Source organism: Papaver somniferum, chromosome 11 (assembly GCF_003573695.1).
Source record: "Papaver somniferum cultivar HN1 chromosome 11, ASM357369v1, whole genome shotgun sequence".
Classification (NCBI taxonomy): Eukaryota; Viridiplantae; Streptophyta; class Magnoliopsida; order Ranunculales; family Papaveraceae; genus Papaver; species Papaver somniferum.
In genome coordinates, this window is record NC_039368.1 from 80,725,508 (window position 1) to 80,747,821 (window position 22,314).

A 22,314-nucleotide genomic window follows, 5' to 3' on the forward strand; every position below is an offset into this window, starting at 1 on the left:
ACTTTGTGCATTCATGCACCACGTACGTAACATTTGTCATGCGTATTGGATTACACCAGTATCTCTTAGTATGATAACATTATTTGATGGATATCAATGAATGCAGTGGTAAAGTTACTGGATGATGATATTAGTGGCTTGAGTTTGAAATTTGAAACTCGCCAGCACCAAAACCTTTACGGATAAAAAAAAAACACGTTATTTGATGGACTGCACCAAGAGATCAGGGTTTTGAAACAACCTGAATCCATTACTTTTCCGACTGCATCACGAGGTCAAGGTTTTAAAGGAAACCTGTTTTGAGGCATACTGGATTTTTTTGAGGCATACTAAATAATGCCAAAATAGGGTCACTAAATAAAAAACAACATCACCCCTTATCTATCCTTTTTGGTAATGGCATTACTACCCTTATATAATTAGTGTGAATGATTATGATTAGATTTGATTAATTAGGAATTTTAAGGATTGATTAAAAATTAAACTTTTAGTGTTAAATTAGTAAAGAAATCAAATTTATGTGAGAGAGTTGGAATTTTTGAGAGGAAGAAGAAAAAGTGAAAAAAAACTTGAGTTTTGAGATTTTAGTGATTAGAAATGACCAAAATGTGTGACCCAAATCAGGGGTAGACTTCTATACGAGGTTTAATGTCCTTTTTATAAGTTGAATCTATCAAAATATTGAATTTTTAGAACCCAGATCTACTAACCAGATGAACAGTTCGGCTGATAACTTGTCAGCCGAACTTTACTCTGTAATTCACGAATTTAGGTTCGGCTGATTCGAACAAAATCGTTCTTAGCCGAACCTAGGTGTATTTTCAAAACACTGAGGTTCGTCTCACAAGTTATCAGCCGAACTTCACTCTATAACTTACGAATTTAGGTTCAGTTGATTCAAACAAAATCTAGCAAAATTGCATTAGCCGAACATAGTGTTTCTCTAAATCATATACTAGGTTCGGCTCAAAATTAATATTCCAAGATCAGCCGAATTGATCTTCTGAAAACCCTAATTTAATCTTTGAAATCAAATTTTATCGATCAAACAAAATAAAATCAATCAAAAACAAGATGGGTTTGTTACAAATGCATTCTAAAATACATCTAGGAGCAATTGAGATTTGGATTTCGCACTCCAACATCGCTCACTTCGATTTGTATTTCCTTTGATTGATTGATTGCTTGATTGAATTGGAGTCAAAGATGTTTAAGTTTAAAGGTTATTTTGATTTTTGATTTTAGGTTTTTGAGGATAAGGGAACTCTAGTAATTAGATTGTTTAAGAATGTATAGGTAATTGCACTACCTTTAGACACCCCTTATAAAACCACCCTAGATGGGATAATAAATAAGTATGCCTCAAAAAAATTCAGTATGCCTCGAAACAGGTTTCTTTTAAAGCAACTGCTGTAAATCATGACTGAATTGGGGCCCTGGAAAAATAATTGGGGACCCCTAGCTACATGACAAAAGGTCATGAAATAGTAATTGGGGGTTATCCCTTATCTCATTTTTCAAAAAATGGCTAAACTACTCCCAAATTATTAGTGTTAATTGAGTTGATTAGTTGTTAATCTTACTTAATTTGATTTTCACCTTTATTTTTTCAAATTTTTTGTTTGCGACTTTTTTTTTAATTTTTTTTGCCGAGATTTGTATGAAAAATCGTCATGGAGATGAAGTGTTTCATTGACGACCTTCAAGAGTCGTTACTATTTCAAAAACGACCCTCGAGAGTCGTCATTGTTTCAATGACGATTCTAAACAGTCATTAACCCATATAAAAGAGTCGTTATTATCTTCGGAGAGTTATTAATGGCGGAAATACATTAAAGGGTCGTAATAGTATTGAATAAGACCATGACGACCCTTTAATGTATTTTTCCGGAGAAGATAACGACCATTTTTATATGAAATAACGACTGTTTAGAGTCGTTATTCAAACAATGATGATTCTTGAGGGTCGTTTTTCAATCATTAACGACTGTTGAGGGTCGTCAATGAAACAATGACGACCCTTGAGGGTCGTTTTTAAAATAGTAACGACTCTTGAGAGTCATCAATGAAACACTTCACTACCACGACGGTTTTTCATACAAATCTCGACAAAAAAAAATTGAAAAAAATTAAAAAAGAGTAACAAATAAAGTTAAAACTAAAAAAAAAAATTAAAAAAATTAAAACTAAAAAAGATTAAAAAATTAAAATTAATAGGTTGACATGTGTCACAATTCCAAGGGTTGGGATAATCTACTCTTTTCATGGTATTTAGACACCCCTTATCCTCTTTCCATGAGTGGGGATAGGAATCTAGGGCCCTAATTATTTTTCCACGACCCCGATTGAGCCCTGCTGTAAATCCATGTTACACTAGTTTTACTTTTCGGCCTTTATAGTACACTCATAGGCCTTTTTACATTTGTTGCAGGACGAAACTAAGTAAGAAAAAGAAATAAATGCTAAAGAGAATTAGCAGGATTCTCTGTTTGAATCTTGTCTATAGACACCTTCTTCCCATGAGCTAGCTTATTAGAGTCCATTGACCATTGTCCCCTTAAGGTGAGGAATTATGAATATATTTTCATGCTTGCTTTTCCTTCTGTAACCTTTCTTTTTGGATTCTTCTGTCAAAATATATATTCCAAAAATACGCTGTGTATTAATCAATCAAAAAAACCATCCCTTAATGCTCTTATTGGTCAATAACATTTGACTAACCACCATCAAATCATCTCTAATACATCCAAAATTAGTGTACCTTAGTGTCCTTTCGAGCTTTAAAAAATCGACCCGCCTACATCTGGGACAACCGGAGATGGTCCAAAACTTGGACATGAGGTGGCACAATTTTAATGGTTGAGAGGAAAATAATTCAAGCATTGGGATTAGTAATAGGATGAAGAGGAAAATGATTAACGGTCCAGATTAATTGTCCAATATCTGGACAATAACAGTTGTTCTAGTTTTTTCCTTAAAAAACCGTACTAGTTGCAAGTCTGTCTTGTTTATGTCGGAACAAGTAAACTAATCCAGAATCTCTTTCCTTAAAAACCAAATCAAAATTTGAAAAAATTGGCTTATTCTGGCCATTTTCTTAATATTATCGGCTGAAAAACGCCAAAAAATCCCGCTCATTTTTATTAATAGATTATTATTATTCTTTTCCTTCTTTGTTTACTGTCCTTGAAGTTACAAGGAGAGAGAAAGAGTGAGAAAGAACCTGGGGAACTCAAACATAAACACAGAGTTAATTGCGGAAGGAAAAGGAAAAAAGGAAAAAGAAAATCTCTCATTCCTTCCCTTTGTAGCCACTCATTCCAACTCATTTTAGGGTTCAAGAAACTAATGATTCAGACAAAACCAAATCATTAGCTTGATGTTCTTGTTCGATAATAACAACAACAAATTTTAAGTAAGTTCGTGGCTTTTAATGGTGTGTTTTTGTGGGAATTCGTGGTCTCGAATGAGAATGTTTTGAGTGATTTTGAAGGTTTTTTTTTTTTTTCAGTTCTTGAACTCAAGTGAGTGATTGTTGAAGTTTGATCAGGGTTTCTGTTTCTTTCTTTCATTCTTTCTTGTTGTTTGTTTGGTTGTTGGAGAATGTTGTTTTAAGAATTTGTTCTTTGATTGGAGTGTCAGATCGATGAAATTAAGCTTATTGTTGTGAATGATCATGGTAGATTTGATGATTTGAAGACACAGATCTTCTTTGTGTACCGTGTAACTATGAATGAATGCTTGTATTTTTATTTTCTTAGTTTTTACTGGATTAAGGAAAAACCCTTTTTCTTAATTAGAAAGAAATTAGGTGAAATGAGGAAAAGGGATAGTTGGGTAGTTAAAGAATGGGAGTTTAGAAGCGTTTGCTGTTTTTTTGTGGTTTGCAATTATGAAGATTTAGTTTTATGTCTATGTCTCATTGGAAGCACTTTTGGAGTAACAAAAGGAGAAACAAAGAAGGATTTTATTTTCTTAGTATGCTTTTGGAGGTCATCGGATGGATTATGATCATCATTTTTGATTTGTTTATGTTTGCTTATTTTGTTAATTACTCAGTTTGGTGGTAGTGGTGGTAGTTAGAGTGAGTTTCTTTGAAGGAATGTTTGTGTTTTGAGCTGTGTGTGAATGATTTGCATTTTTCATCCCCCCTTTTATTTCTTCATAATCATGTCATTAATACTTCTCTCTGAAATTTGTTGTTGCAGGTCTTGTGGCTCAGGAGATTTCTGAGGGAAGATTGAATTTTTCGCCTTCTTTTTTCTTCTTTCATTCTCTCGGACACTTCTTGCCAAGGGAAGTGAATATGCAGACAACTAAAGCAAGGTGTGATTGTTTTTCTTCTTGTTTGATAGTTTCTTCTTTTTGTATGTTTGCTTGATGTTGGATTTGAGAGTTGTTTGTTTCTGTTGTTTTATTTTACCTAGTATCATCAATAGGTTCCTTATTTTATAATATCTTTCACATCTTGCAGGATGTTTTTGTTTCCTTTCCCATGCTTCTTATTCTTGGTTTTAAGAATATGTGAGGAGATTTGTTCCTTTGTGGTATGCGTATCTAATGAATTCAAAGAGTTTCTTGCTAATAGCTTAACATTAGTATCTACTGAAAGTTTCCTACATCTAATTAGCTTTTAATCTCAATAGCAATTTGTCCTTCTTGGCATGTAAAAAGTCGAGAGTTTCTGGGATGTATGTTTCTTCGATTGCACCTTAAGGGACCTTGTAAGTTGGAAAGAAGCTAGTGAGATGTGTGGGTCATAGTAAATTTGAGTAGCTATTCTCAAATGTTCCCCTATATCTAGTGTTGCATTTTAGCTGACTATTTTTAGAGTTAGTTTAATTCTATATTAATGCGAGGGTTGATACAAATGTCAGCCTCCATATTGCCAGAAATTGAAGTTCTCCTGGAATTTGTTTTGAAGTTCCATATTCCATGATACCCGGCTGCTTGCTATTGCCTTGGATTTAACATCATGTCTGATCTTGTTTTTTTTCGTACTTCCTGGCAGAACTGGGTCTCTGGAGGTACCTCAAAGGACATCTCCCACCACAACTCGTACTGCTCGCCAACTTAAGATGCCAGGTGCCGAGGGTGACTCACCCTCTCCAACCTCTGTAAGTAGGACGCCGAAAGAAAGAAATCTTAAAGTCGCTGAACGAAGGTCACCCAGAAGCCCGGCAACTGAGGTACTAATGTCACTGCAACCTTATCCATTTTTTGGTGAAATTCATGTGCCCAAATTTCTGCATCTCACAATTTATGTCGCCACTCTAGATCTGGAATTGAACACATAACAAAATCTGTTTAGGAAAGAATGCTGCACTCTCATAAGCAGCATTCAAATTTCTCATTGGCCAATTCTGAAAATCTTGCAAGTTATGTACCTGCTAGTATCTAGTTAGAGCCCTTCACAAAGAAATCAGAGTATGCGCTATTTGATTATTCATTTTTTGTGGTGAGAATTGAGAATAATAGATAGGTGGTCGTTAATGCAGTTTCTTTTCTCAATCCTTGTTATTCTCCAAAGCTTGAATCGTCCAAGCAATCAAACTTTGTTCAAATAGTGGCCATCCTTCGAGATGACATACCCACTGCCTGCTACCCTCTCAATACCATGTAGATAGTTTTTCTTAACACACTCAGTTGAGTAATTCATCTATATAGTCAGTATTGGAAAATGTGTATGTCCCCCCCTTATTTAGTGTTTGTTTATATATATATTTTGTATTAAGGCTTACTAAATTCTCTGCTTACCATTTTCTTATGAACTCCAGAAGAAACGCCCAAGCAAAGTGACTGATATGGAACCTCAGTTGGCCCAACTCCAAGATGATTTAAAGAAAGCGAAGGATCAATTGGGTATGTGCGAGTTACAAAGAAAATATGCACAGCAGGAGGCTGAGGAAGCACATAAGCGACTCAAATCTTTGACTTCAAAGCTTGATGAATCCCAACGTCAACTTCTTGAGCTAACTAATACAGAGGATGACCGGCTACAAGAGCTCCGTCAGTTATCTCAAGAGCGAGATCGAGCTTGGCAATCTGAGCTAGATGCTCTGCTGAAGCAGCATTCACTTGATTCAGCTGCTTTGGCCTCTGCTATGCATGAGGTCCACAGGCTCAAGATGCAACAGGGATCAGTTGTTGAATCTGAGGCTCCACAGAACATTGAGTTTGAGAACTTGAAACTAGATCTAGCTGACACTCGTTCTGCTGTGGAGAATTTGAAAGGAGAGCTCCGACGCTGCAAAGAATCTGAAGCTCAAGCAAAAATGCTGGTTGGTGAGACCCTAATGCAGTTGGAAACAGCAAAGACAACCATGGAGACACTTAGATCTGACAACCTCAGAGCAAAGGAAGCATATGATTCCCTGGCTTCAGAGTTGGAGCAGTCCAGATTTCAAGTAAATGCACTTGAAACACTTTGCAAACACCAGGGAGATCCTTCCAGGGATGCATTGGTTTCACAGAAAAGTAGAGATAACAGTGAGGTTTTGGAATCTAATCAGCTTAAAGTGGAGCTTAATTTCATGAGATTGGAGGTGGAGCAGTTGAGAAACGCATTAGACGCTGCTAAAGTTAAGTACGAAGAAGAAGCGGTTCAGAAATCTCCGCAGCTTCAAAGTGCCCACAAACTCTTGGAACAAACGCAATCTGAGTATTTTCTCAGGGAATCTGAATTGGAAGCGGCACTTAAACAAACTAAAGCAGATATGGAAGACTTGAAGTTAAACCTTGTGGACAAAGAGTCTGAATTGCAGACTGCTAAAGTTAAGTATGAAGAAGAAGCGGTTCAGAAATCTATGCAGCTTCAAAGTGCCCACAAGCTTGTGGAACAAAGGGAATCTGAGTATTTCCTTAGGGAATCTGAATTGGAGTCGGCACTTGAACAAACCAAAGCAGATATCAAATACTTGAAGTCAAACCTTGTGGACAAAGAGTCTGAACTGCAGAGCATTTCAGATTTGAAGCTAGAGCATGAGCAGGCCAACCAGAGAGAATCTGAACTGGATATTGAAATGAAAAAACTGAAGGCAGAGATTGCAGATTTGAGAGCAAACATGATGGACAAAGAGACTGAGTTGCAGAATCTGGTAGAGGAGAATGAGACTCTTAAATCTGAAATTGAGAAACAAAGTAAAGAGATTGGTGAGCTGGGCTACTTAAAAGATGAGGTGGATAAGAGTGGGAAAAGGGCCCTATGGGTTACTGAACAACTTGAAGCGGCTCAGACAGCAAATTCAGAAATGGAGGTAGAACTAAGAAGGCTAAAAGTTCAGGCAGACCAGTGGAGGAAAGCAGCCGAAGCAGCTACAGCTGTTCTTTCAACTGAAAGTAATGGAAAGTTCGATTTTAACTACCATTCTGTATCAGGGACACTATGTTCTCCATATTCAGACGAAATGGACGATGAATCCCCGAAGAAGTCAAACATGCTCAAGAAGATTGGAGTATTGTGGAAGAAACAGAAGTAGTAGGTCATAAACATTACATGAATGATTTCTCTTGTTTTCCTTTTGAATCTCTCCTGTTTCCCTTATTTTTAGTCGGGCTATCACTTTTCGTGGTTTTTCCTAGGCTAGTGGTACACATTTATTGTATAGATATAATCTCTGAGAACTCTCTATGTAATCCTTTATATTTCTTTTGGGTTCACCCATTCTATCTGTGGATGGGGTTTGGCATATATTCCATTCTTCTCTCTTTGAAATTTACACATTACTGAACTGTAATTTACACATTGAGGCCAAGACTGAGCTTTTGGTAAAAAAAAATCCCAATCCTTTGGAAAGCTGTTTGGTTCCTGACCACATAGCACCTATGGACAGAAATTGGGGTGCACATACCCTACCCGTATCCGCCAATCCTACCCTACCCGCCAGTGTTTTGACCGTATCCTATCCTACCCGCTATTTGGCGGGTAGGGTAACGGGTAAGGATTTTCTTAACCGCCGTTAGATGGGTAGGGTGACGGGTAAAGCTCGAAATTATCCTACCCTACCCGCCTACCCGCCTATTTATCTAACAGCCATTAGTAGCCGTTGAAACTAGTAACTAGTAATCAGAAATCTGCCAGTTCCATGGCTAAGTCGACGGCGACAAAATCCATAGCCGGCAGCAAGAGAAAAATGCTCTATTATGACTTGAGCTGAAAAACTCGACCTGTTATTCTGGTTGTAAGAAACCTAATTTCCTTTCCTTCTCAAGCGCACATGCCAGCAGTCACAAGTGTAAATACCCAGTCACAACTTAGAATAGGTAGCTGGATGCAATCGACGTAGTTGAGTCCGAGAAGGAAATGCTGGTCTTGTGGCGAGTCTGGGATGAGGATTGGTTGGACAGAAGATGGACGTTCAAACGAAGAGAACAGAAGCAGTGGTGATGAGAAAGTTCAGGGTACATGGTTGAATTCTGGTGGAGGTGTTTAGAGACTGAATTTGAAAGGAGCTGTGGCCGAAACTTAGCCGGAAAGACGGAAGTGGAGATGGAGACTTCAAGCTAATGCTCTTCAGATGTTATGATGTTCCTGCGATTCAAGGCCGTGTAACAACGGAAGAAGATGGGTGTATCTCAACAGTATGGAGAAGGTGGTGGTCTTGGGACCTTGGTGCTGTAACGAGATGAGATCGAGCTTACTCGAACTGAAGATGGTTGAACAGCTGGGTCTGCAGATATAAAGAGAAGAACAAGAAGGCTTTCTGCATTGAACAAAGCTGGGGATTTCTTGTTGTGATCGAATTAATGTACTGCAGCTGAACCGAAGGTGTTTTAGGGCCTAAGAATAAATGGAAGATACTGACGCTTGCATATGGGAAGGAGTTGAAGCTAGCCGGAGCAGAGGCTATGGTCGGGTTAGGCAGGAGTGGTCGGACTTCAGGAGAGTTGGTGTTCGGACTGGGCCTGGAAACTTTGCTAGGTATTAATCATTGGACTTCTTGTGATTGCAGGACTTGATATAAAAACTCGATAGAAGTTTCAGAAAGAGGAGGCCGGACGTGGATTCTTTGGAGGAGGATCGACCAGAGAGCCGTGAGCAGAGACAGAGAACAAGAGGCCGGAATTGAACTTGTTCAGAGTCTGAACTTCAGACTTCAGAAAGTCATGGGAAAAAAAAACGGTTATACCCGCCACCCTACCCTACCCGACCCGCCAGAGAATGGGTTGGGTAGGATCTTACCCGTTTAATGGCGGGTAGGGTGGCGGGTAAATTTTTTCTTAACCGCCAGTAAACAGATAGGGTGGCGGGTATAGGCCATATCCTACCCACCCTACCCGTTGTGCAGCCCTAGACAGAAACATTTTATACAAGTATTGCTGGTTCTCCATCAAGACAAAAGAAGGCCAGTATTATCAAATTTGAATGAAGTTAAGATTCATCTTACCACCTAAACCGAATTTATTTAATTGTTGATTTCCTAATCGGACCACATTTCTTAATTTAATTACCGATTTCCTAATTTTGCTATATTTCCATTGACCCGGCTAGTGTATATATGTATGTGTATTTATCTTTGTATTCTCACTTAGCCATTCTCTTTTATCAGCGTTCTTCAGTTAAGGTTTTGGTCGTTCAATATTCAGGTATTCTATCATGGGGTTCAACATCCCAGTAGAGATTGTAGTGGACATACTTTCTCGTTTACCCAGTGAGTCACTCCGGCAACGCAAGCAAGTTTGCAAAACTTGGCGAAATCTCATGATCTACGATCCGTGGTTCACTCGTATGCACATACAACATCGTCGTAATGATCATAATTCTTCTGGTGAGACAAGTTTTATTTTCGGGATACCAGAAAATATTGGTTTCAAACAGTTTTATTATGGTAGATTCAACGATAAGTATGAAAGTTGCAGATATAGACATAACCCATACCTTCGATTCCCATCTTTATTCATCATCTTCGTCTACATCTTACCGAATTGTTGGGTCGTGTGATGGTCTGATTTGTATCGCGTTATACGTTCTTATTAGCGATTGTAAACTTTAGGTATATCGCTTGTATATTTGTAATCCAATGACTAGAGAGTGTTTGGTGCTTCCACACTTGGATGATAATGCACCATATGGAGATAATCATTTTGGGTTCGGCTATATTCCTTCCACGAACCAGTACAAGGTTATTGGATTCATCTATACGGAGAAATCCGGTGGTCATCAGGCATACGTATACACCATTGGTAGTGGCAATGGTGGATTGATTAACAAGACGTTCTATAGATCACACAGTAGCAGGAGGGTGGACCACTATGGAAATATTTTATCTTTCGATTTGGCTGATGAAAAATTGCAACTGCTCCCATCACCACCTTGTTTTGAAGAATTTCCCGAAGAATGTTATTGTTCTTATGAGCTACGGGTCTTGGAGGGCTGCTTGTGTATTGTCCTACAACACACCATGGAGTTTTATATGACTTCTGGTTATTAAAGAAGAAGGACAAGGACGAGGATGAGTACAATGGTAATTGCGAGCAAAAACGCCAGTCATGGAGCTGGACGAGTTTAGGCTTCGTTGCCCACCTCTGGGACTGTTCGCCCTTACTATGGATGGTAAAATTCTGTTCCACAATGAAAAAGCTTTTTATCTTCATGACCTTGAAGATGAAGATAGAACTATTAGATATTACGATAAAAGAGAATTGTATTATTGAATGAGATGATTTACATTGAGAACCCATAAAGTATATATAACGACACCATAACTTGGTATGAGAGACTAATACGTGTAAATCAATTCATACTAAATATATCAAACGCTAAATATAACTCTAAATACTAAAACTTTCCATATAATATTTGTATACTCTAACAGATGAAGCTTCATACTACCCTCTCGTGGATTTTGATAAGAGACACGGTAATGCCTCGATTGAATCATATGGTGATTATCTTAAGAGACACGATAACGTGCCTTTTCAATTATACGATGATTATCTAAAGCGTCGTTTGATTCGGGAACCAGTACTTCATGTAAACAGTTTTATAGACTGCCTAGTTATCAGGATGCTCTTGTAAATTGGCCAAAACTTCATTTTGACTCTTTTTTGTAACCAGATGGTGGCTTGTTAGTTGTTACTATCTCCTTTCTTTTTTTTTTTCTTTTTTTTTTTTTGCAACCCTTTGGAGTGGTATAAAGCTTTTATACCTTCTCTTTTTTGATCAATATAATCATCTTTGCCGATCAGAAAAAAAAACAAAAAAAAAAACAATTTGGCAGCATAAAATAGGTTTCAAGAGTAGTACCCAGACACGACCATTTAATCCAACTGCAATCTCAAAGGACAACTTCTTCCCAAGAGACTCGAGAACTGGACAAGTTGGAGTACGGAGCAGTACGGAGCAGTTTAATGAAGACGAAACAAAAATGATAAAGTTAATCGTAAGTAAACTTGGTATCATCCAATAAGAAAACGTGAGGCTATTACTATTACTGAGGCTGCTAGAACTCACATTCGCGATAAACCGGTTGATGTTTCAAACATGTAGCCAGCTTTTAAAGCGCCAACTTCCGCAGCTTTCCCGTTGACTATTTATTTAAAGGGAACCAGAAGATGATTTTCAAAAAGGTGTTATTGACAAAAATTACTATAAAATATGGAGTTCCCAAACTGATACTCGTATAACATGAAACAGAAAGCCACAAGCTCGAACATTAGAGGTGAATCTACTAGAGATAATATACCATCTGTACAGGAGAGCTCTGGATTCATTCCCATATTGGCTTTGACCACCCGAACATAGATCAAAGAAGCAGGCTGACAAGACATGGAATTTTTTGTCAAATATAATTCTTTACATTGAAGCAGCAAATAGCAACACAGAAACATAGGGATCATATTAAGTTCTAAAAGGTTATAGGATTTTCCATGTGACTTGTAATAAGACACATGCAGCTAACAGCTACACAGCATGCCCTTTTAACTCTCCTAATTAGAAAGTATAACAGCTGAAGATAGCTTGAAATACCTCAAACTTTGGTATGTTTCTTCTTGTTCCTCCTTCAAATGCAAGAACGGGTAAAAATGCCACTGCAGGACCTTTTATGTCTACCAGAAAGTTCTGCCCAGAAACCAAATACATTAGAAGACGATCAATAAGAATAAGACCACAAATTCAATGAAAGCGCAGAAATGTGAAGGCACTAAGGTGTCCAACAATATTGGGTGGAGAAGTAGCTTACATCTGCCTTAGAGTCTAGCACAATACCAAGAACTGTATTCTCTACACACGGCACATACTGAACACCACAAAATGATTAACAACACAAATTAGTATATGGAAAGAAAAACTACCCAACAACAACTCCCAACACATACTAGTTTTTTATTGCTTAAAATCATTTGTACACAGCTTGGTTGCTGAGTATCTGAACACCAAACATTGATACCAAAACCGTAATTTTAATGTATCAATCAGGAATTCAAAACCAGTAAAGTTAAACATACTGTTAACAGTATCACTGTTGATTTTTGTGCTCCTAGTTTATGTTAAACAACAACTAACCCATTTTTTTTGAGCTTTCAACCCAATATTTATTTGGCTTTGAGAACCTCAGCTCAGTTATTGAATCACAGTCCTGCCCAATCAAAACAAAAACTATTTTCTTTCCTAGCACAGCGCAATCTATGCACCCTATATTAGGATTACACAAGAACTAAGGATATCAAAACGTCTAAAATAAATTGAGTAAAAAAAGAAAAACCTGTTTTACCTGTCGTAATCCATCACCTAATTTTATGGTTTGGTTTGATAATTTTAAAAGATCCAACACCACATCTCCTGGAACCTAAATTTACACACAACAATAAAAACAGAAAGTTGATAATAATTGTTACAATTACAATTTCAAAACCCTATTCAAATAAGATAAAACAAGAGATTCCTATTATTGTAGTAGTTCATACCACTATTTTCTTGACCATGGTTGATTGTGAATCAGAGTGCTTCTTCTCTTCAACCATTATGTCCTCAAGAATCTTGAAAAACCCTAGCCAGTTTAAACCCAAATTAAACCCTTTACTTTCTCGGTCTCTACAATTAAAACAAGGGTTTTTTAATCAAGTGGCCAACTTTTTGTATTATGATTAAGAAAATGCCCGTTATTTTAAGTTTGACATTTTCGATCAAGGTAAATTCCCAAACAATGTACTCCCTCCGTTTCTTTTTAATAGGCTGGTTTTGTTTTTAGAGAAAATTAAGGAAATTAAGAGAACCAATCATTGAAAGTGGTCCTCATAACACTTGTCAATAAAAAAAGTGAAGTGAAATGGTCCCCATGACACTTGTCATCAAAAGAAGTTAGTAGTCCCACAAAACCAAAGTAACATTTGACTTTACCAATTAGGAAACCAACCTATATTTTTGAAACATTTATTTATAAAAACCAGCCTATTAAAAAGGAACGAAGAGAATAGGATATAGTGGCCAACTTTGTTTGTGGGTTTCTTATACATACACACAATTCAGAATTCAGATTATTGGTTAAGTATCAAAATGTAGGATATAGGTTGGTAATAAAACTCTACTTCGCATACATCAATAAGGTATAGATATCGAACAATGCACGAGTTTGTTAAAGTATATAAACATAGATTTTGTAAAGAAAAATCAATAGTTACAAAAGGGTTTATGTAAATTCCCACCTCTATTCGCAGCTCAAGCCTTAACCCCTGTAAACCGCCTATTGAATCCAAAGGCACCTTAATCGTATTCCAACTCTTAATATCAACCTGGAATTTTTGAAGAAAGCTCTAAAAATTATCAGTAGAAGCCTAAGGCTAATCCAATATGTAAATATACCCAAATAGCTGAACACAAGACTGCCAAAAGTGCAGAACAAATGTTACAGAAACTGACATAGCTCACAACTCGTAAACCAAACTGGAATGCTTAGTATCATGTTGCAATCCTCATTCAGAGGGTTATATTGATTAAGAAAGAGTTCCAACCCCCGTTCAACAATTAAAATAGCTAATATCAGGCCAAGTTAGTTCTAATCAACATAATGAAAAAATCTGGAACAAGATGTTTAGTTCAGTTCAACTAACTTCCATTTAAAAACTAAGTTTCATAGTGATTCGTATTCATGGTCTCAATCTCCATCAAGTTCTAACACCATCCTAACTCAGTAATCATGAAAAGCTAAAATCAACTTCGACTGAAACCCCTAGATCTTTCGGATAGAGATTGATAAGAATAAATAGCATTAGAACCCGTAGAATCATTCAATAGTTCAACATTTTTAGTTTTCAATCAGTTGGAATAAGGACAAATAGAGTTGATTCATACCTTCAATCACTGCCTCAAGAAGAACAAGAAAAAAAAACCTTTCCCAGTTACCCCCAAACCTCCAGGAACTAATTGACCCAAGAGTTCATAACCATCACTTCCTTTTCTCTGAATTGAATTCGTAATTTCAATACAGGGTTCACACGATTTTTTTTTCTTTTCACCTATCTCGGATTCTCGCACTACTACTACAGATGTTGTACGAAGAAGAATAGCATATCAGCTACATATGCTGAGTAAAAATAAAAAGTATATCAGCTAACTTTTTTTTGGTGGATCCCAGTGACCCGCGGAGGACAGCCACAAGGATCTGTTCTGTGAGAGCTTTTGGCGCGATTTTTTCCTATTTTCCTATTTTGGTATTTTGTTTTTTCTTTTCCTCAAAAATTCTCAACGATATAGTCCAAGCCAAAACCATATACATACAATTTTTTTCATGGTGGGATCAAAAGTGACCCAATGCTGTAGGGACCCAATTTCATGCGAGTATTCGTTTTTTTCTTAGTTTTTAGGAACGGTTTGTGTAGAATCGCCTTTTTTTTTTCTTTTGCAAACATATCCTTAACATATTTCTATATAAGCAGAAGAAGTTCATCACGAGTCTCTGCATATTGTAAACCAAGATGATCTGTAAAGTCCTAGTACATTACTAAGCTAAATAATCATCATTCGAAAACTCCTAGTTGGGCCGACCGAGCAAAGCGAGGGAGGATATCTATATGGCCACTTTTAAAAAAAAAAAAAAAATTTAATAATCAAAGGCCTTCAGAAAGGCTAATAGTCCCCCTTGACTGTTGGTGCGAGCCAAGCAGGAAGCACAAACCAGTACATAGAGGATATCTTACGTTTTGCCCATTGAGCTAACTCATGAGCAACAGAATTACAAATTCTAGGTTGAAAACTAAAGATACAAGCAATCAAATTAGAAGAAAACATCTGAATGTCTTTAAATATGGCATCTGTCCTAGGATCACCATCAAAAGAACCCGAAGAGAATTGTTCCACCAACTTCTTAGCATCACTTTCAATGATTATATGGGTCATATCTGTTCCACTGTTTTCTTGAGAACTCCCTAGATGGCTCTGGCTTCCGCTTCTTCTGCAGACGAAACTTCAAAACCCATAGCAGCACAGAAAGAGGCTTTACTTGTAAAATCTCTCATCACAAAACCTGCACCATTATCTCCAGAGATGTCATCAAAAGCTCCGTCTGTGTTACATTTGATCCAACCAAACATGGGGGGCATCCATTTGTTACTTAAAGCAACGGGGGTGGTGTGAATAGTAACAGAGGTGATTTTCCTAATGAGGAGCATGGCCCTGGCTCTTTCTATGACAGAAGTATGATTTTCAGACACATTTTGGAAAACCAAATTGTTTCTACTGGTCCAGAGGTACCACGGAATAGCAACAAAGAGATGTTGAGAGTCATCAGGCAATCTGGAGTTTTGATCCAGAAGCCAGAACATAAGTCACTGCTGAAAAGAATTTTGAGAAAAGAAATAAGTGTTTATGAAAAAACTGGACAAGAACCAAACCTTAGAAGCAAAAGGACACAGAACCAAAGTATGCATAATGTTTCCATGAGGATCCTTGCATCTAGCACATTCAACAGAGTGCATGGGCATTCTAGTGTGGAGGACGGTTCTAGCAGGTAAGGCATTTTTAGCATCTTTCCAGAGGAAAAGTTGAATTTTGTAGGGAACTCTAATTTTCCAGATATGCAACCAAAGAGTTTTACAGGGAGAGGGTTTAATGCCTCTGATTCCCAAGTAAGCAGATTTTGAAGAAAATTTACCATTCTTTGACAGGTCACAAGCCCTCCTATCAGGAGTGCAATGCTGGCTTAAGGGAATAGTGATGCTCTTCTTAACAGAAGCATCATCAAAGTGATTAGTGAGTCTAATAACATTCCAGGTTCTAGTATTATTATCAATGAAATAGTCGACTTTAATACTAGGGTCCTGAGGGGTAAGAGGATTGGGGGTAGCAGAGCCCAAAGATGGGATCCATTTATCTGAACTTTCCATCACCAACAATCCATGAAATAAAAGGTTTAATCAACTCCTTGATAGCATGTAAATACTTCCAGGTCCAAGAACACTTGTCAGGACACTTAACATTCAAAAAGCCAGTTCTAGGGAAGTATCTGACTTTTAAAATCTTAGCTAACATGCAGTCAGAGTTTTCAATAATTTTCCAAGCATTCTTAGCTAACATGGAAAGATTATTTATTTCAGCTTTTCTAAATCCCAAACCACCTTCAGATTTAGGGGAGCACAAAATATCCCAACCCAAAAGGTGGAGTTTCCTATCTTTTGGGTCTAGGGTTTCTCCCCACCAGAATTTACAAAGATGGGCATCCATTTTTCTGCAAATATGTTTTGGGATTAGAAAAGCCCCCATCTGAAATAAAGGAATGGCTTGACCAATATGTTTAACTAAAGTAGTTCTAGCAGCTTGGGAAAGGAGCTTGTGGAGCCAGACAGTAATTCTGGCATCCACAGCCTGGAGAATTCCCATATGGGTTTGGATTTTAGAAGCTTGAAAAATAGTAGGAGTACCAAGGTACTTTTCTCTTAAGTCTCTGCATTGGATTTCCAAAATGTTGGCCAAAAGGGCTTTCCTATGTTCATGGATTCTTCTACTGAATAGAATACCAGACTTGTCAAAATTAATTTCTTGCCCAGAAGCTAGGCAGTATTTTTAAAGATAATCTTTTACAACGGTGAAGTTTTCTGTTGTGGCAGAAGAAAAAAGAAGAGAATCATCAGCAAACAAGAGATGAGTCATCTCTGGGGCATTTTTACAAATTTTGATACCTTTCAGAGTTCCATACATTTGGAGGTTATCTATATAAGAGGAAAGAGCCTCAACACAAATAATGTATAGGTAAGGGGATAAGGGATCCCCTTGCTTAAGACCTATCTCGGGTTGGAAAAACCCTGTAGGGCTACCATTCAAAAGAACAGAATAGGAAAAGAAGAGGAGGAAAAAAATAAAGGGTTGGGAGCAGCTAAAAAATCATTTTAACAAAACTTCTTAACAAAACTCATCAACCATAGAATACTAAATATCGGACAACTTACATTTATGATGACATGACACAAGATATACTTTTATTCTGTGTTTGGTTGTGAAACAAATTGTACGTTTAGGAATGCAAAAACCTAATGCAAACCTAATGTCTGTCATCATCCCTTTGGTCGTAGTTATCTTCTACTATTTACTTGATTGAATTTGAATGTCCATTATCTAGTCACATCTTGCAACTAACGAAATTTCTTCAACATGGCTTCCATTTATTTATTCTTTTATAGATGATGATTTACAATTTTCTTACTATAGTCAGTTGTGTATAAACATCTAACAGGAAATTGATTATGTTCGATTGTCACTAGACATGCATAAGAGCTTGATTTCAAGGGGAAAGATTAAATCTTTGATTGGTATTCAAGTTTTCATATGACTTTTTTTTGTTATGAAGGCGATGATCGTTATCTTTGATCCCTGCTAACCATTTATGATCATCAATGTAAATATAAATCTAGAGTTGACAACATGATTACTAAATTGAAACTGTCATCAAACACTATTGATACTTATTGAATAATCCAAAGTTTCTTCCGATCATATAACACCATGTCCACTTTACTTTGCATATACCCCATTGTTCTGGACTACTAGGGCTAGAGTTTCTGTTCAATTTAGGGTTCGAGTTTTCAGTAATTAATAATGGATATAGACTGAGGAGAGAAATGCAGAAATGAAGTGATGGAAATATGAATTTTAATTTCCGTCCCTTATGTTTGTTCACCACCAAACACAACCCAAAGCTAAAAATTTTGTCATGTAATCAAAGATATTAGCCATTAGATATATAAGATCAAACGGTTAATTTGTTTTGTCAAAGGTGTTTGTCAAAAGATTTTGTTAGTCGATCCCCACCTGATGAGTGCCAAATTTTGTATATTTTTATCCCTTTTTGTTGGCATTTAACTCATCTTTTGTGCATTAATTCTACATTTTGTCCCATATTCTGTATTTTCATTGTTTTCAAGAATAAATATTTTTACTAATTAATTTTGCATTTTTAGGTAATAAATAAAGTTTGGATGAATTGCGGAGCGGAAAAGAGCAGAAAAGTAGTGAAAGCCGGGAGGAATTACGCAAGGAAGCCGCGAAGAATGGTGCACACAAGTCCAAAAAGCTAGGAATGGGCTCAAGAAGGAAGAATTGTTCTTAAAGAAGATATGGGCTTGGCATACCCAAGGCCCAAAACCCTTACCCAAACCCATTTTCTATATCCATAACCGCCTCCATTCTCAGACGTTAGATGGGATTACATCGAAATCCTACGGTCGCTCCTTCATCATGCATCAAATATGAAGTCCTTGTCAAACACCATAGCGCTTAAATTCCAAGCCTTCAGATTAGATTGCATTTGAATCCTACGGTCGCTCCTATGCATGTGCATCAAATCTCGATACTTCCGTTTAACACTACATCACCTAACTCCATCTCGCACCGTTGATTTCGTTGTATCACACAATCCAACGGTCGCTACTAGCCTCATCATTTCTCGCGCGTTGGATCATTCTATCAGCTTCATATCCACGGCTCAGAATCGCAAGACATCGAAACTTGATGATCCACATCACACCGAATCTACCTAACCCTATTTCCCAAACAAAACCAAAAGAAAACCCAAATCGTTTTCTTCTCCAGCCGACCTTCATCTTCTTCACCCCCATACCCCGTCTGCAACTCCACCACCTCCATCAACTCCACCATCTCTCCCACCTCACCTCTGCAGTACTATCACATCTTCACCAAACCCGACACGACCCATCCCCCTAATTCGAAGTGCTTTAACCCCTCTCACCAACTGACCTAGGTGAGGGTTGATAAAACACCTCAAATTAGGGAGCAATTGCATCAATAGGCGCATGGATAAGAACAGGAAACAGAGATGAAGCATGGGTCAAGGCGAAATCAGAGAGTTGGTGAGTAAATTTCGGATTTTCAAAACCCTAATTTCAAAATTAGGGTTCACAAAAATTGGGTATTTTGTATGCTATAAATAGAGAGTGTGTAGAGAAATTTCGGGGTGTTCTTGGGTCATCCGAGATACCCCCTAATTGGGTTAATTTCATGTTTAATTTCAATTTCCATTTCAAATCAATTTAGGGTTCTTCAATTTTAATTTTTAGGGTTTACTGTTACTGTTAATTTTGTGATGTTTAATACTTTAATCATGTTATGTTAATCACCATGTTTGTTGTGTTCTAATCCACCACTAGGGTGAGAAGACCATTGAACCATGTTGGTTAGCCATTTGGGTTACATCCTGTTGAGATCAAAACACTTAGGTTAGTGACATTCCAAGGGTTCACTGGTTTGTGATTAGTGGTGCTTTAAACAGACCATTAATGCTAGGAGTCAGTGATATTCTGAGGGATTAACAAAGCCATATTAGTTAGAGACCTAGAACCTAATTGACCTGTGATTGTTTATGCTTTAATCAGATAGGCAATGCTAGGGGTTAATCCAAGGACTTTAGGTAGTTAACTAGACACATGACAAGGTTAACCTAGGTGAACTAGCTAGGTGAAGGGAATTCTCATCCATCTCCATACACTTCATTCCCATCCACAATTTCTTTCCCATGTTCTGTTTTGGTTAAGTTTTTCTTTGTTTCTTTGGATCTTTAATTCACTGCCTTAGGCTCACTGCCTTTGTGTAACTTCCACCGTCACTATCTCACTGCCACTTAGTTACTTGTTTAGATAACTTTAGTATAGGAAACTTCAATACACCCCAAGTCCCTGTGTAATGATCCCTTGCTTACTTTCTATACTAAAACTTGGCCTTGTATACTTGCAAGAGTTTTTGTGTGTTTTCTAACCACACCAAGTTTTTGGCGCCGCTGCCGGGGACTTGGTTGTGTTGTGTTGAATTTTTCTTGGTTGTTTTTGCATGTTAGTTCATTTGCATCATTGCATACTCTTTTGCATATTGTTTCATTCTAGCATACTCATCATGCATTGCATTCTTGCATTTTAGTGTAACTTGCTGTTTTAGTAGCTGCTGTGTAGTGCAGCTGAATTTCTTAGCTTCTAGCAAGAAACTTACTTCTCTTTTTGAGCCAACAGGTGTTGCTGCTGCTGCTGCTGCTTCCTGTTGCTGCTTTTCTTCCTTGCTTTCTGCTGCTGCTGCTGCCAAGGAAAGTGCTGGAGAAGCTGCTGCTGTGCCTGAGAGCCTCTTGCTGCTGAGGCTGCCCCTGAGTTGCTGCTGAACTGCCCCTCCTGAGACTTGCTTGCCAAGAACTGATGCCTGAAGCCTTCCTGCTAACTGATGCTGCCTTCTGCTGTGGCTCTGCTGTGGCCCTGCTAACTGAACCTGCAAAGCCTGCTGTTGTGCTGTTGCTGCTGTTGCTGATCTGCTCCTGCTGCTAGGCCTGACTGGGCTGTAAGCTGCTGCAGCTGATGAAAGACCAAAGACCAACTGGGCCTTGAGTGTTGAAGCCAAATCTTAGGATGATCCAAAGCCCAACTGGGCTTTTGCAACCTAACTGAGCAGCTGGGCTGTGCTTAAGCAAGTAAGCCTAAACCCATTAAGAGAACCCAACCTGTGGGCTTCCATTTTTAATTTGTGGGCTTGTAATAATTTTTTCCATCTTTCTGTTGGGTTTGTAATTAATTTCTTGTGGGCTTGTTTGTTTAATTTCTTATGGGCTTGTGGTTTTAGATTAATTTGGGCCTGTTGTTTAAATTAAAGAAAACTGAACTTTTGAAAGCCTAGTTGGGCCTCATATCTTAGTTAGTAGCTAGCCAAAGCCCAACTAAATTTCTGGGACTGTGGGCTTAACATCCATTTGAAAACTAAACATTTACACTGTGGGCTTGACCCAAAAACAGAAAACGTTTTCAAAGCCCAGTTGGGCCTCGACCTTTGGCTATTTAAGAGCCCAAATTTCAAATTGTTACCTGGGCTTGTTTCTGAACTGTGGGCCTGAACCAAAAGTTCAAGTGGGCCAAAATTTCAAAATTCCAAAAAAAAAAAAAAAAAAAAAAAAAAAAAAAAAAAAAAAAAACAGTGAGCTTTACTCACCAGCAGTGGGCATGTTTTTCAAAAAGCTGGGCTTCGCAAAACCCAACAGTGGGCTTGGTCTCCTTATCCCATTAAAAACCAAATGTTTTTCTCCCATAAAAACCAAATGTTTTCCAAATGTTTCCCTAAAAACCAAAATTTTTCTTTTTCCCATCAAAACCAAATGTCTCCCGACAAAACCAAATTTTTCCCAAAAAGTCCAATCCCATTAAAAACCAAATTTTCTTGTAGGTAGTTTCTTAGTTAAATCTTTTGTTTCTTTTGTATATATTTTGCTAATCCAATATGATCTCGGCTGACATATGTTGGATTCTTGCCTTGAATAACGGAGTTCTAATATTGCTTTCGCCGAAATCGGGTATTCTCTTTCCTTTTTCTCTACTCAACATGATCCTCTTCATATGTTGTATTATAATTTTGTTCATATTTTGAAACATTGAGGACAATGTTTAGTTTAGGTTTGGGGGTGAAAAGTAGATACTTCGATAATATGCCATAATTGAAAACAAGAACTCCTTCTTTTTGAAAAAAATGAAAAATGAAAATAAAAAATAAAAAATTGAAAAAAACATAAAAATGGAGCTCATTTACCTTGAAATGTTGACTCTTGTGCAAACATGTAATTATTAGGAGTCTTAGTCTAGATATTTAGGCACCCTGATTCTAGCACAATTCACATAATGATAAGAAATTTGCACGCGCACGATCTACCAATACATGTATGGCCTCGATCTTCAAGGTGTTTGATAGGAAGTCACGATTGCCAATCACTTTAGAATACTGAACGAAACTTGACTAGCTTGTTCTTTGGTTGGTTGGGATAGAAGGTGGAGGTTACATTAAGAAAGACAACCATCGAATTTAACTGGGTGCATCAAAAAGGGCTACCTCTTGCAAAGTGTCATGTAATC

The 22,314-nt window shown here is 37.5% G+C and overlaps 2 protein-coding genes across 7 annotated transcripts; one reads left to right on the forward strand and one right to left on the reverse strand.

Moving 5' to 3' along the window:
* The first annotated feature begins 3,072 nt into the window (after positions 1-3,072).
* Positions 3,073-7,690, forward strand: LOC113323049 (interactor of constitutive active ROPs 2, chloroplastic-like). 4 transcript variants are annotated; one of them, XM_026571290.1, is made up of 4 exons: positions 3,073-3,415; positions 4,209-4,326; positions 5,012-5,189; positions 5,778-7,690. In XM_026571290.1, the coding sequence occupies exons 2-4, from the start codon at positions 4,307-4,309 to the stop codon at positions 7,476-7,478; spliced, it is 1,899 nt and encodes a 632-aa protein (XP_026427075.1). In that variant the 5' UTR covers positions 3,073-3,415; positions 4,209-4,306; the 3' UTR covers positions 7,479-7,690. The 4 variants fall into 4 exon arrangements, with proteins under 4 accessions (XP_026427075.1, XP_026427078.1, XP_026427076.1 ...); XM_026571293.1 differs by lacking the exon at positions 3,073-3,415 and adding an exon at positions 3,472-3,524; XM_026571291.1 differs by lacking the exon at positions 3,073-3,415 and adding an exon at positions 3,872-3,992.
* Positions 7,691-11,199: 3,509 nt separating this feature from the next.
* LOC113320251 (putative exosome complex component rrp40) lies at positions 11,200-14,497 on the reverse strand. 3 transcript variants are annotated; one of them, XM_026568178.1, is made up of 9 exons: positions 14,291-14,497; positions 13,645-13,731; positions 12,907-12,989; positions 12,714-12,788; positions 12,183-12,239; positions 11,969-12,061; positions 11,685-11,757; positions 11,453-11,528; positions 11,200-11,310 (listed from the first exon to the last, which is right to left on the reverse strand). In XM_026568178.1, exons 3-9 carry the CDS (start codon positions 12,961-12,963, stop codon positions 11,277-11,279), a joined length of 465 nt encoding a protein of 154 aa, XP_026423963.1. In that variant the 5' UTR covers positions 12,964-12,989; positions 13,645-13,731; positions 14,291-14,497; the 3' UTR covers positions 11,200-11,276. The 3 variants fall into 3 exon arrangements, with proteins under 3 accessions (XP_026423963.1, XP_026423961.1, XP_026423962.1); XM_026568176.1 differs by having other exon boundaries at positions 11,221-11,757; XM_026568177.1 differs by having other exon boundaries at positions 11,221-11,757; positions 12,907-13,033.
* Positions 14,498-22,314: the final 7,817 nt, after the last annotated feature.